The sequence below is a fragment of the Oncorhynchus masou genome, chromosome 13 (genome assembly GCF_036934945.1).
Source record: "Oncorhynchus masou masou isolate Uvic2021 chromosome 13, UVic_Omas_1.1, whole genome shotgun sequence".
NCBI classification, from domain to species: domain Eukaryota; kingdom Metazoa; phylum Chordata; class Actinopteri; order Salmoniformes; family Salmonidae; genus Oncorhynchus; species Oncorhynchus masou.
The window spans coordinates 35,126,617-35,139,272 of NC_088224.1; the positions used below are offsets into that span (position 1 = coordinate 35,126,617).

The window sequence follows — 12,656 nt, forward strand, 5'->3', positions numbered from 1 at the left end:
TCAAACAAAAATTATCAATGGAAATCAAATTTATCAACCCATGGAGGTCTGGATTTGGAGTCACACTCAACATTAAAGTGGAAAACCACACTACAGGCTGATCCAACTTTGATGTAATGTCCTTTAAACAAGTCAAAATGAGGCTCAGTAGTGTGTGTGGCCTCCACGTGCCTGTATGACCTCCCTACAATGCCTGGGCATGCTCCTGATGAGGTGGCGGATGGTCTCCTGAGGGATCTCCTCCCAGACCTGGACTAAAGCATCCGCCAACTCCTGGACAGTGACTGACCCACCGCCAAACCGGTCATGCTGGAGGATGTTGCAGGCAGCAGAACGTTCTCCACGGCGTCTCCAGACTCTTTCACGTCTGACACATGTGCTCAGTGTGAACCTGCTTTCATCTGTGAAGAGCACAGGGCACCAGTGGCGAATTTGCAAATCTTGGTCTTCTCTGGCAAATGCTAAACGTCCTGCACGGTGTTGGGCTGTAAGCACAACCCCCACCTGTGGACGTCGGGCCCTCATACCACCCACATGGAGTCTGTTTCTGACCATTTGAGCAGACACATGCACATTTGTGGCCTGCTGGAGGTCATTTTGCAGGGCTCTGGTAGTGCTCCTCCTCCTTTCACAAAGGCGGAGGTAGCGGTCCTGCTGCTGGGTTGTTGCCCTCCTACGACCTCCTGATGTACTGCCCTGTCTCCTGGTAGCACCTCCATGTTCTGGACACTACGCTGACAGACACAGCAAACCTTCTTGCCACAGCTCGCATTGATGTTCCATCTTGGATGAGCTGCACTACCTGAGCCACTTGTGTGGGTTGTAGACTCCGTCTCATGCTACCACTAGAGTGAAAGCACCGCCAGCATTCAAAAGTGACCAAAACATCAGCCAGGAAGCATAGGAACTGAGAAGTGGTCTGTGGTCACCACCTGCAGAACCACACCTTTATTGGGGGTGTCTTGCTAATTGCCTATAATTTCCACCTGTTGTCGATTCCATTTGCAATTGAAATTGTTGCTCAGTGTTGCTTCCTAAGTGGACAGTTTGATTTCACAGAAGTGTGATTGACTTGGAGTTACATTGTGTTGTTTAAGTGTTCCCTTTATTTTTTTGAGCAGTGTATATATATTTGAGATTCTTCAAAGTTGCCACCCTTTGCCTTGATGACAGCTTTGTACACTCTGGCATACTCTCAACCAGCTTCACCTGGAATGCTTTTCCAACAATCTTGAAGGAGTTCCCACACATGCTTGTTGGCTGCTTTTCCTTCACTTTTCCTTCAACAAAACTAGCCTTCTTTAAGACTAGATGAGTATCAGAGCATCAGCATTTGTGGGTTCGATTACAGGTTCAAAATGACCAGAAACAAAGAACTTTCTTCTGAAACTCATCCGTCTATTCTTGTTCTGAGAAATGAAGGCTATTCCATGCGAGAAATTGCCAAGAAACTGAAGATCTCGTCCAACACTGTGTACTACTGCCTTCAAAGAACAGCACAAACTGGCTTTAACCAGAATATAGAGAGGAGTGGGAGGCCCCAGTGCACAACTGAGCAAGAAGACAAGTACGTTAGTGTCTAGTTTGAGAAACAGACGCCTCAGAAGTCCTCAACTGGCAGCTTCATTAAATAGTACCCGCAAAACACCAGTCTCAACGTCAACAGTGATGAGGCAACTCCGGGGTGCTGGCCTTCTAGGCAGGGTTGCAAAGAAAAAGCCATATCTCAGACTGGCCAATAAAAATAAAATATGGTCAAAAGAACACAGACACTGGATAGAGGAACTTTGTCTAGAAGGCCAGCATCCCGGCTCTTCACTGTTGACATTGGCTGTATACCACACCTCCTTTGAGTTATTGCTTAATTAAAGCAGCCAAAACAAGTTAAATCGACATCCATTGATGGAAAATTATCAGGGGTGTTAAGAAAGGCAAATGATATTTTCTCTTGTGACATATTTTTAAACTCGCAAGAATTTGTATTTTGATGGAAAACCGAATATAGCTTCTTAGCCTGTATCAAAACAAGTTACGTCGATATTCCATCTTAATTCGTTCGATAACGTTATGAGGAAAGGGATTTATTGGATACATGTGTCCTTTCTTTCTGCGAACTTTTTTTTGTGGTGGGTAGTTTTCAGGCCTTATATACTGGTATCGGGTAATTGGAGTAGAATTTTTTTTTATCTAGACCTGGCAACCCTGACTCCATTAGTAGTCTGCCTGACCGGCATTGGATGCTGGTGATTTTTCTGTGAACATCTACATTAAAACATCAAAACGTCTTACGCGATGAGGTAGTTTCATACATCTGATAAAACCACAATGTTAGATTATATTTATACAGTATCCAACTGTAAAAGATGTGTAGACAGGTGGAATTTAAAGGGGTGGTTGAGGGGAGGTTGTATTAGCTAGCAACGTGTAGCGTGCTAACGTTAGCCCAACTAGCCTTTTTTTCTTCACATCTAGCCGTCTTTGTTAGCCAGGTGGCCTGTAGCATAGCTTTACTGATAGGTAGCTAACTAGTTAGTTACCTATATACAAAGCTATCCATCAAATATCATTGTTAATGTATGATTATGTAGCTAGCTAGATGTGCATTGTTATGTCTTGGTAAAATTAATGAATGAACAGTCAGTAGCTAGCCCCGTTAGCCATGCTATGGAAGCAGCTAGCTAGTTAGCTGCTGCTGCCTCTTCAGCAAATGAGTTAATGTGGTAATTGCTATCACCCAACTAACTACTGTATTGATAATGTAACCAATTCCAGAGGCGATAGGGGCAGGGGCCGGGGTGGCCGGTTCGGGTCACGCGGTGGACTGGTGCAAGGGTGAGTAGCTAGTCAGCCAGTTGCTAGAATAATAATATTGGTATACCACTTCAAATTGAGCATGCCTGCTTTTAGTTTTGTGTGATGCCATAATAGTTGATTTACTATGCCCACAACTGTAAAGTTAATCAGTCCCATTTATGATTTAGGCCAATGAGATGTAAGGTTCATGAGGTAACTTTGAGGTAACTTTTCTAAAATTCATAGAAGAATGTCAAATCAAATGTTATTGGTCGCATACTGCCGACAGTACAGTAATATCCAACAAATTACACAACATATACACACATCTAAGTAGGAATTAATATTAAGTGACTAAGAATGCCGTAGAATAGTATAGAATACAGTATATACATATGAGATGAGTAATGCAAGATATGTAAACCTTATTTAAGTGACTAGTGTTCCATTCCCTAAAGTGGGCAGTGATTTCTAGTCTAATCCTATAGGCAGCAGCCTCTAATGTGCTAGTGATGGCTGTTTAACAGTCTGATGGCCTTGAGATAGAAGCTGTTTTTCAGTCTCTCAGCTCCAGCTTTGATGCACCTGTACTGACCTCACCTTCTGGATGATAGCGGGGTGAACATGCAGTGGCTCAGGTGGTTGATGTCCTTGATGATCCTTTTGGCCTTCCTGTGACATCGGGTGCTGTAGCTATCCTGGAGGGTGGGTAGTTTGCCCCCGGTAATGCGTGGGGCAGACCTATCACCCTCTGGAGAGCCTTGCGGTTGCGGGCGGTGCAGTTGCCGTACCATGCGGTTATATAGCCCGACAGGATGCTTTCAATTGTGCATCTGTAAAAGTTTTAGGTGACAAGCCAAATTTCTTTAGCATCCTGAGGTTGAAGAGGCTCTGTTGCGCCTTCTTCACCATGCTGTCTGTGTCGGTGGTCCATTTCAGTTTGTCAGTAATGTGTACGCCAAGAAACTTGAAGCTTTCCACCTTCTCCACTGCGGTCCCGTTGATGTAGATTTAAGGGTGCACCCACTCCTGTTTCCTGAAGTCCACAATCCTCTCCTTTGTTTTGTTGACGTTGAGTGAGAGGTTGTTTTCCAGGCACCACACTCCTAGAGCCCTCACCACCTCTGTATCTGTATCTGAATGTCTGGTGCAATATAAGATGCGTCAATGTTTATTGGCCCCTTGTTTCAGGTATCGGCCATTTGTCCCCCACATTCCCTTTGACTTCTATGTGGTGAGTATTTGCCACTTTATGTCAAGCATCCTTCCCGTATACATGAGCTCTTGCACCAATGGTTATTTTGAAGAGAGCATATCAGTGGTGCAGCATGTAGCTCACTTTCATTGAAATCAACCATTTCTCATTGTCTCATTCTCCTGAGTCAGACTGTACAGGCAGACTGTAATCGATGGAGATCAGCTCACCTACTCATACAGAATAGTCTAATGCTCTAGTCAAAACTACACGGATCTTGTCAAAGTAATACAGTAGCGCAGATAGGGATGCCGAGTGGACAGTGCTAAGCTGTCTCTCTGGTTCCCCCAGTGTGAGATGGCCTTCCCCAGAGTGAAGGCAGCAGCGGATGAGACTGCCTTCAGCGAGTGTCTGCTGAAGAGGAACCAGGACCTCAGCCCCACACCCGCAGAGCAGGTGGAGAACACGCACACAGACCTCTCTCTCAAACATTCAACGCACTACTCTCACTCGGTCAACCTCACTCAAACCACACTTGCTGGATAATTTAACTCAAGCTGTTGTATGCACACATCAGCATATTCCTTTAGGTTATGTGTTAAACAACACACTCCTACGCTATGCTTATTTCCATTGACTACATGCAAACTCTCTGCTCCCCCTTTCAGTCCTCTATCTTGTCCCTGGTCACCAAGATCAACAACGTCATCGACAACCTCATCGTCGCCCCCGGCAACTTTGAAGTGGTGAGTTCCAGACCTTAGTGGAGAATAACGTGCCGAAATGTATCTGTATCTTGGATAACATATTTAACCATGTACAATAACAATGGGAATTTCTTTCTCCTCTCATTCCAGCAAATTGAAGAGGTACGTCAGGTGGGCTCATACAAGAAAGGCACCATGACAACGGGACACAATGTCGCTGACCTGGTGGTCATCCTCAAGATCTTGCCCACGCGTGAGTTCTGTGTGTGTGCCAACAAAGCAAAGCCCATTTGATACATTATTTGATTGGTCTTCAAATGTCAACGACGTTGATTGCTGCACAGCATTTTGCAATATTGCTGGGTTATAATACATCTACATTTGAGTCATTTAGCAGAAGCTCTTATCCAGAGCAACTTACAGCAGCAATTAGGGTTAAGTGCCTTGCTCAAGGGGACATGGACAGGTTTTTTTTTTTTTTTTACCTTATCAGCTTGGGTATTCGAACAAGCAACTTTTCGTTTACTAGCCTAATACCGCGAGGCTACCTGCCGCCCTAATATAAGTCACTCCTCATCCTGGGCTGTATTTCCCATAGCAGCCATTTTGAAATTGTCTCTATTGGTTGTACTGAGCCCCCATAATGAAAGTTGTCTCTTGCAGTGGAGGCTGTTGCGGCTCTCGGCAACAAAGTGGTGGAGACCCTTCGCACACAAGACCCTGCTGAAGGTGACCGATATTACACAGCTGCGTTTGTTTTCATGTAGCCACATTGCAACATCAGTCACTGAAGTTCGATTTAGCTTTCAATAGCATAAATTCTGCTTCTATTTACCTTTGTTGATAGGTCGTGCCATGTTGTTTTAGCAACGAATTCATTCAAAAGTGTAAATACAAGGATAATGTAGGCATACTGTGTAATAGGATACAGGGTATTCTACATCTTCAGTGGTTATGATGTAATGTTGCCAACTGACTCCCTCTTTGCCCTAGTTCTCTCCATGCTGACGAATGAGACAGGTTTTGAGATCAGCTCTGCCGATGCAACAGTGAAAATCCTCATCACCACTGTTCCCCCCAACCTGCGCAAGCTGGACCCCGAACTGCACTGTATGTACATTCAGACACACACACACACACACAGTACAATGTGATAGAATGTAAACATGAGCTACCCTCATAACTGCACTCATAGAGCTACATAAAAAGAAGTCAAAACACTCAGGTAGATGCACTGTGATTGGCACAAAGCTCTCTGTCGTGCATGCCATAAGCATTCATTGTAGACTGGAGGCAGCTTGTGTTTGTGTTTTTTAATGTAGATGTAGTATCTGTTTTCAGCTAGACAATGGTGCTGTAAGTGGTCATCATGGTGTCGGTGACATGGTCTCTTTCTCCCCAGTGGACATCAAGGTGCTGCAGAGTGCTCTGGCCGCCATCCGCCATGCCCGCTGGTTTGAGGAGAACGCCTCCCAATCTACGTAAGGCACCTTTTTTAAAAGGTCTTTTACCTCTCAGCCTGTTTAGCCTCTCAAACCGATGTCTCCTCAGTATGTGTCTCAAATGATGTTTTTATTTATTTTATTCTTATTTCACCTTTATTTAACCAGGTAGGCAAGTTGAGAACAAGTTCTCATTTACAATTGCGACCTGGCCAAGATAAAGCAAAGCAGTTCGACACATACAACGACACAGAGTTACACATGGAGTAAAACAAACATACAGTCAATAATACAGTATAAACAAGTCTATATACGATGTGAGCAAATGAGGTGAGATAAGGGAGGTAAAGGCAAAAAAAAGGCCATGGTGGCAAAGTAAATACAATATAGCAAGTAAAACACTGGAATGGTAGATTTGCAATGGAAGAATGTGCAAAGTAGAAATAAAAATAATGGGGTGCAAAGGAGCAAAATTAATCAATTAATTAAATACAGTAGGGAAAGAGGTAGTTGTTTGGGCTAAATTATAGGTGGGCTATGTACAGGTGCAGTAATCTGTGAGCTGCTCTGACAGTTGGTGCTTTAAGCTAGTGAGGGAGATGTGGGAGTGTTTCCAGTTTCAGAGATTTTTGTAGTTCGTTCCAGTCATTGGCAGCAGAGAACTGGAAGGAGAGGCGGCCAAAGAAAGAATTGGTTTTGGGGGTGACTAGAGAGATATACCTGCTGGAACGTGTGCTACAGGTGGGAGAAGCTATGGTGACCAGCGAGCTGAGATAAGGGGGGACTTTACCTAGCAGGGTCTTGCAGATGACATGGAGCCAGTGGGTTTGGCGACGAGTATGAATCGAGGGCCAGCCAACGAGAGCGTACAGGTCGCAATGGTGGGTAGTATATGGGGCTTAGGTGACAAAACGGATTGCACTGTGATAGACTGCATCCAATTTGTTGAGTAGGGTATTGGAGGCTATTTTGTAAATGACATTGCCAAAGTCGAGGATTGGTAGAATGGTCAGTTTTACAAGGGTATGTTTGGCAGCAAGAGTGAAGGATGCTTTGTTGTGAAATAGGAAGCCAATTCTAGATTTAACTTTGGATTGGAGATATTTGATATGGGTCTGGAAGGAGAGTTTACAGTCTAACCAGACACCTACGTATTTGTAGTTGTCCACGTATTCTAAGTCAGAGCCGTCCAGAGTAGTGATGTTGGGCAGGTGCAGGTATGGATTGGTTGAAGAGCATGCATTTAGTTTTACTTGTATTTAAGAGCAATTGGAGGCCACGGAAGGAGAGTTGTATGGCATTGAAGCTTGCCTGGAGGGTTGTTAACACAGTGTCCAAAGAAGGGCCAGAAGTATACAGAATAGGTCCTCGTCTCCTTTTTTTCTTGAACCTTTCACATCCTCAATATTTCTCACAAGTAAAGGAGGAATAAAGGGAGACTTTTTATCCTAAATGTTTCAGCCATAATGACATTTTGTCCCTTTTATTATCCTGTGTGCATTGTAAATTCCAATACAGCAAAGCGCTGACGAACTTATCTTCTTTAAAGCGTTCAACTCGTGTCCTGGTTATTGTTGTTATTTAGGGTGAAAGTGCTGATTCGCCTGCTGAAGGATCTGAGGGTGCGTTTCCCCGGGTTCGAACCTCTCACCCCCTGGATCCTGGATCTACTGGTGAGTCCATTGCACTGACCATAGTTCTACTGGATGTACCGGTTAGGGCACTACATCCCCCATTCTCACGACTCAACACTTAACATGTGATCGTAGTTAGCCCACTGCATTCATCATAGTTATGCTAATGTTCAGTTCTACTGGTGGGGACACCACACCTACCATTAGCACAACTACTGGTAAACCATTAGAATGTAATACTTGTGAGGCACGATAATGGATGATTTAGCTTTTTGTTGCGAATTACCACACACCGAGCAAGTCACCTGGCTTATATGTTATGTTTTTTGTGATTCTCTGTCTTTGCTATTGTATTGTCCCTAACTGAAAGCTTGTATCTATCACTGCATAACTAAAGGAGGAATGAATAAGGAATTAAGTGTTTCTGCTCAGGGTCATTCTGCGGTCATGAACAACCCCTCCAGACAGCCCCTGTCACTCAATGTGGCTTACAGGTGAGTCTTCTCATTCCCTCAGTCAGTTGTTTTTCAACTGTAGGTGTCTTTTGTTGACTGTCTCATTTCCAAAACATGACTTTGTGATACTTTCTGGCGGTGCCTTCATTATTTTTTGTTTGTTAATTTGTTTGTTTGTTTGTTTCAGACGCTGCCTACAGATGTTGGCCGCCGGACTTTTCCTGCCAGGCTCAGTGGGCATCACTGACCCCTGTGAGAGTGGAAACTTCCGGGTGCACACTGTTATGACCCTCGAGCAGCAGGTAATATCTTCGCTTTAGCTGCCTTCATGGTACAGGTGTGGGGAACCTTGGTCCTGGTGACAGGGTTTGCTCCAGCCCAGCACTAAATCACCCATGATCATGTGTTTCGTTAGGATTACTGTCAGATGATTCACATAGGTATATTAGTTGAAAGTGTGTGTCTGTTTTTTGTAGGACATGGTTTGTTTCACTGCTCAGACGTTGGTCAGGGTCCTCTCTCATGGAGGGTACAGGAAGATCCTGGGCCTGGAGGGTGATGCCAGCTGTGAGTACCTCATCTCTCGCTCTCACTCACACCCTTTTTCTCAAAGTAAATATTAAACAAATATACCTCACCCCCCCAGACCTGGCTTCGGAAATGTCCACATGGGACGGCGTGATCGTCACACCCTCTGAGAAGGCCTACGAGAAGCCGCCAGAGAGGAAGGAAGAGGAGGATGAGGCGCTGGAGGAAGGAGGAGATGTCGAGGATGAAAGCATGGAGACACAGGAGTGAGGAAGAACCCGGAAAGTGATGCGCCATCAGTGAGCTGCCAGGTACCAGTAGCCAGTCAGAAAACCAGGCTCATTACCAGGCTAGCTGCCTAGCTTATTGTTACATTTCCAACAGTAGCTTAGTTAGCACATTAATGTAACGTTCTATAAATTAGCCTAGTTGCTAGTAGCAAATCCCATTAATGTATTTAAGAGTTTAAAAAATCAACATAATTTTTTTGTTTATGGAAATATATCACTGTAATGCCAAGTCATAACACAGTAAGCTATGTAGCTGCCACACATGAACAACTCACCAGCCAGAGACTAGCCGGCGATATAGTGCATGGAGCCATCTGCTGTATCACTGTTACAGGCGAGAATTCTGCGAAATCCGCTCCGCTTTACAGAGTATAATACGACAGGGTTTACGAAGGACATTCTTTTGTCTTTGAGAACCACCTGAAGTTCGGCTTCAATTCTAACCCTGTCCGCAGTGATGGTGGAGCCAGATATTTTCTTGAGGAAGAAAAAAAAATGGTCAATGATCAATTGGTTAATGGAAGACGGGCAGCACCATTAGCGTTGCAAGTGACGGGGAGTAACAAATGTTGTTCATGGTGGGATCCAATTCACTCTTTTACCCGTACAATGTGATCTGAGGCTTAACAACTTTTTATCCCCCCCCCCCCCCTCTTGTCGCCATCTAGAGGATCCTGTGCCACATCTTTTTAAATGAACGTTTACCCCTGACCCTTTGAGACCCTTCACTCGCCCCTTTGTCCTTCAATGAAGTTCATGTCCACTAATGAATTGACTGCAACGACCTGGACCAAAGTTCTCCCACTGGACGGAGAGACTCGCATAGACTGTTACTGGTCCCTCAACGCCATCAACAAAAATGAAATTCACAGCCTTTCCAGAAAGGGATGGGTGTTGCTATCTATTTGTATTCCGTGTCTTTGTCTGGTTTTTACTTTGTAGCAGCAATGATGACTAAATTAAACAGCTTTTTTTTTATATAAAATGTAATGCCTCTTTACGTAAATACAGTAATTCATACTTTTTCAATTATTTTTTTTCAAATGTGTGCCTGGCTGGATAGAAAATGTAGGCCCCATGCTTGTGAAAAGACATACTTCATTTTCAGAGGTTAGATCTGGTCGTGTAATTACCTCCACAGATCATTTCCAGTCTAGGTACCCTAAATTTGACAAACCTTTTTTAGTATTTAATTTATTGGATCACAGTTAAACTTAAATGCTGTTTTGCAGTACAAATTTGAGAGGTTACTGGTAAGAGGAGCATTTAATTCAAAACATAATTGCCAACAAAACAATCTGATCATAAGATGCCATGTAACTTGTGAAAAACTTTTTATATCAAAACTCATAAACACGTCACTGAATAAGGATCATGATTTAATTGATGCAAGTGTTAGACGACTTGGTATCAGTTATAGGTAGGCTTATTGTTTTTGGTTACCTTGCTAATAACCAAACGTCTCCAAATAATGCTCTTAAGTTGGCATTGGAAAATACCTGGATCTTTTGATTGGACTCAACATATCCTATTAAAATGCTTGAGTGGCTCTCTGTCACTAAAACCTCCCTCAACGTTCCATAATGGGGTGAAAATAGCAGCCATCTTGGTCAGGGAGAAATCCAAAACCAGTCTTAATTGGAATTGAAAAGCAGTAGAGGCATAGGTAGTGTGTTTCCTGCTTTTACTTATGCAGGAAATCAAAGCAATGCATGTGATGTATTTGAAAGTGTGTAATGGAATAGTCAACTCAAAATGTCATTTATAAATACAGTTTTATATGGGTTTTATACACATTTTCTGTATAAATAGTCTTTTAAATATATGTAAACAGACCATACATGTCTGATTTGTGTTTTCTTGGAAAGCTGTGAGTGCTATTATATGATACTATATCAGTACTTGTTGCATTTACAGCTTGTCTAAGTCCTGTCATCAACTGATTTCAGCCGATGTATGGCTGTGGGTTGACTGCATTGTTTGAATGGAATGTTGGCATATTGGCAGTTAATTTGACACATTTAAGGAATCATTTGAATAATTCCTCTTAAAACTGTCTGGCTAGCAAGCTAACTCGCATGCAGTGCAGATAAGATTTGTGTAAAACAATGAATGTGAAGAATTTATCACAGGACTGGTAAACCATAGTTGACAAACTCCCTGACAAGGTTAATGTCCATTCTATTATTCTAATTCTGTGTCATCTTTTCTCTTCTTAAAAAAAAAAAAGTTGTAGCCATCACAATAGAAATAGGACTTACAGTAATACAATAGGGCCTAATGAGGTAACTCTGAAGACTGCATAACATTAGAACAATTGATGACCAGCCACAAGTAGCATTGCATGCCTGTAGATGGCATCAGCGTATTGCAGCCAAGCTCAAGTGACTGTTGCTGAAATCCCACTTATGGTCTATCTATCAACCCTACGATTCTAAAGGTAGCTCATTACACTCTGTACCATGATCTTATCATTTACCAAATCTAATGCTATTCTCAAGAATTTAATCCGAAACAGGATATTCATGATATTGGATTGTATTCTTACATATAAAGGCTCAAGTCCATCCAATGGTGTGTTGACTGAATTAATTTAGACACTTCGTTGCAGTGAATTAGTGTCTGTTCGAGATGGCCTCCAAGTGGTCTTGTTTTTGATGCAGTCGATCTTATTAACCTAACAGTGAGATCGTCAAGACATTCTAACCTCTTGGCATTACAGCTAAGGTGTTGGGTTGACAGTAGCATGGGTTCAGGCCCCAGTCGGGACTAACCCCTGACTTTGCTATGTAAAATGTACAAAAACCTACATTTCCCAATGCTGATTATAAAGACATTTATGTTTTAGCATTAAACAGAGACAGTGTGGTGGTAAAGCACTATAGTTTAGTCATCCTATCTTATAAACGGGTTAGGCCTTAACTCTCCAAGCCCAGGTCTTATAGAACAGTCTTTCAGCCTTCAACAACCAGCTCCTTCAAACTTAGTTTGTCACAGTTAGCTATATCATAGTTTATTGTATTGCATAGATCCCTCAACAGCTCCTTTTCAAACAAACATGACATCTTCCTTCCAATTTTCTAACAACTGAGCCATATCTGTAAATGCCACATCTTGTTCACTTTCCATTTCCCTCCTTTCTGAAGCAATTGCCTGGAACAGCCTATTCCCCCCCCCCCCCCCCCCAGCAGGAGATAAGCAGGGATGTTTGAATAGGAGTGAGACGCAATTTACTCAGTCGAATAAAACTGGCACTCGGAATCTGGGATCCTATTGAGTCACACAGGGGCGCCCAGCTGTTCCAATGACACCAGGAACAGAGGAAAGACATGGATTAAGCACCTCAATCACAATGACGATATCAGAAAAAATTATTGTTTGAGCCGACATTTCCCTGCTGAGAAAATAATTTCCCTTGAAACTCATACCAATTCATATCTCGCTCGGTTAATGGAACCTTATAAAGGACTGGAAATGAACTGATTGTCAGCGGGGGAAAAATTCACATGGCGTGAAATGAGTTGTCAGCGGGACAAAATCTCAGTGTACTCAATGGCTGGGATTGTGAAGATCGACACAATTGTGAGCTGAAAGTAGCCTAGATGCATCACC

General features: G+C 43.0%; 1 protein-coding gene across 1 annotated transcript; it reads left to right on the top strand.

The window, feature by feature from the left end:
• The first annotated feature begins 2,187 nt into the window (after nucleotides 1–2,187).
• Nucleotides 2,188–11,611, top strand: LOC135552151 (interleukin enhancer-binding factor 2 homolog). Its single transcript, XM_064983594.1, has 15 exons — nucleotides 2,188–2,297; nucleotides 2,773–2,832; nucleotides 3,985–4,027; nucleotides 4,340–4,444; nucleotides 4,657–4,734; nucleotides 4,846–4,948; nucleotides 5,359–5,424; nucleotides 5,689–5,805; nucleotides 6,098–6,176; nucleotides 7,723–7,810; nucleotides 8,204–8,265; nucleotides 8,414–8,528; nucleotides 8,703–8,793; nucleotides 8,873–9,065; nucleotides 9,713–11,611. Exons 1-14 carry the CDS (start codon nucleotides 2,293–2,295, stop codon nucleotides 9,022–9,024), a joined length of 1,164 nt encoding a protein of 387 aa, XP_064839666.1. The 5' UTR covers nucleotides 2,188–2,292; the 3' UTR covers nucleotides 9,025–9,065; nucleotides 9,713–11,611.
• The last annotated feature ends 1,045 nt before the right edge of the window (nucleotides 11,612–12,656 follow it).

Bases quoted from the DNA above. Each gene is read 5' to 3' on its own strand.
- LOC135552151 (XM_064983594.1), top strand. The intron at 4,445-4,656 runs GTGGAGAACACG...TCCCCCTTTCAG, and splicing joins GCCCCACACCCGCAGAGCAG to TCCTCTATCTTGTCCCTGGT. The intron at 8,266-8,413 runs GTGAGTCTTCTC...TGTTTGTTTCAG, and splicing joins TCACTCAATGTGGCTTACAG to ACGCTGCCTACAGATGTTGG.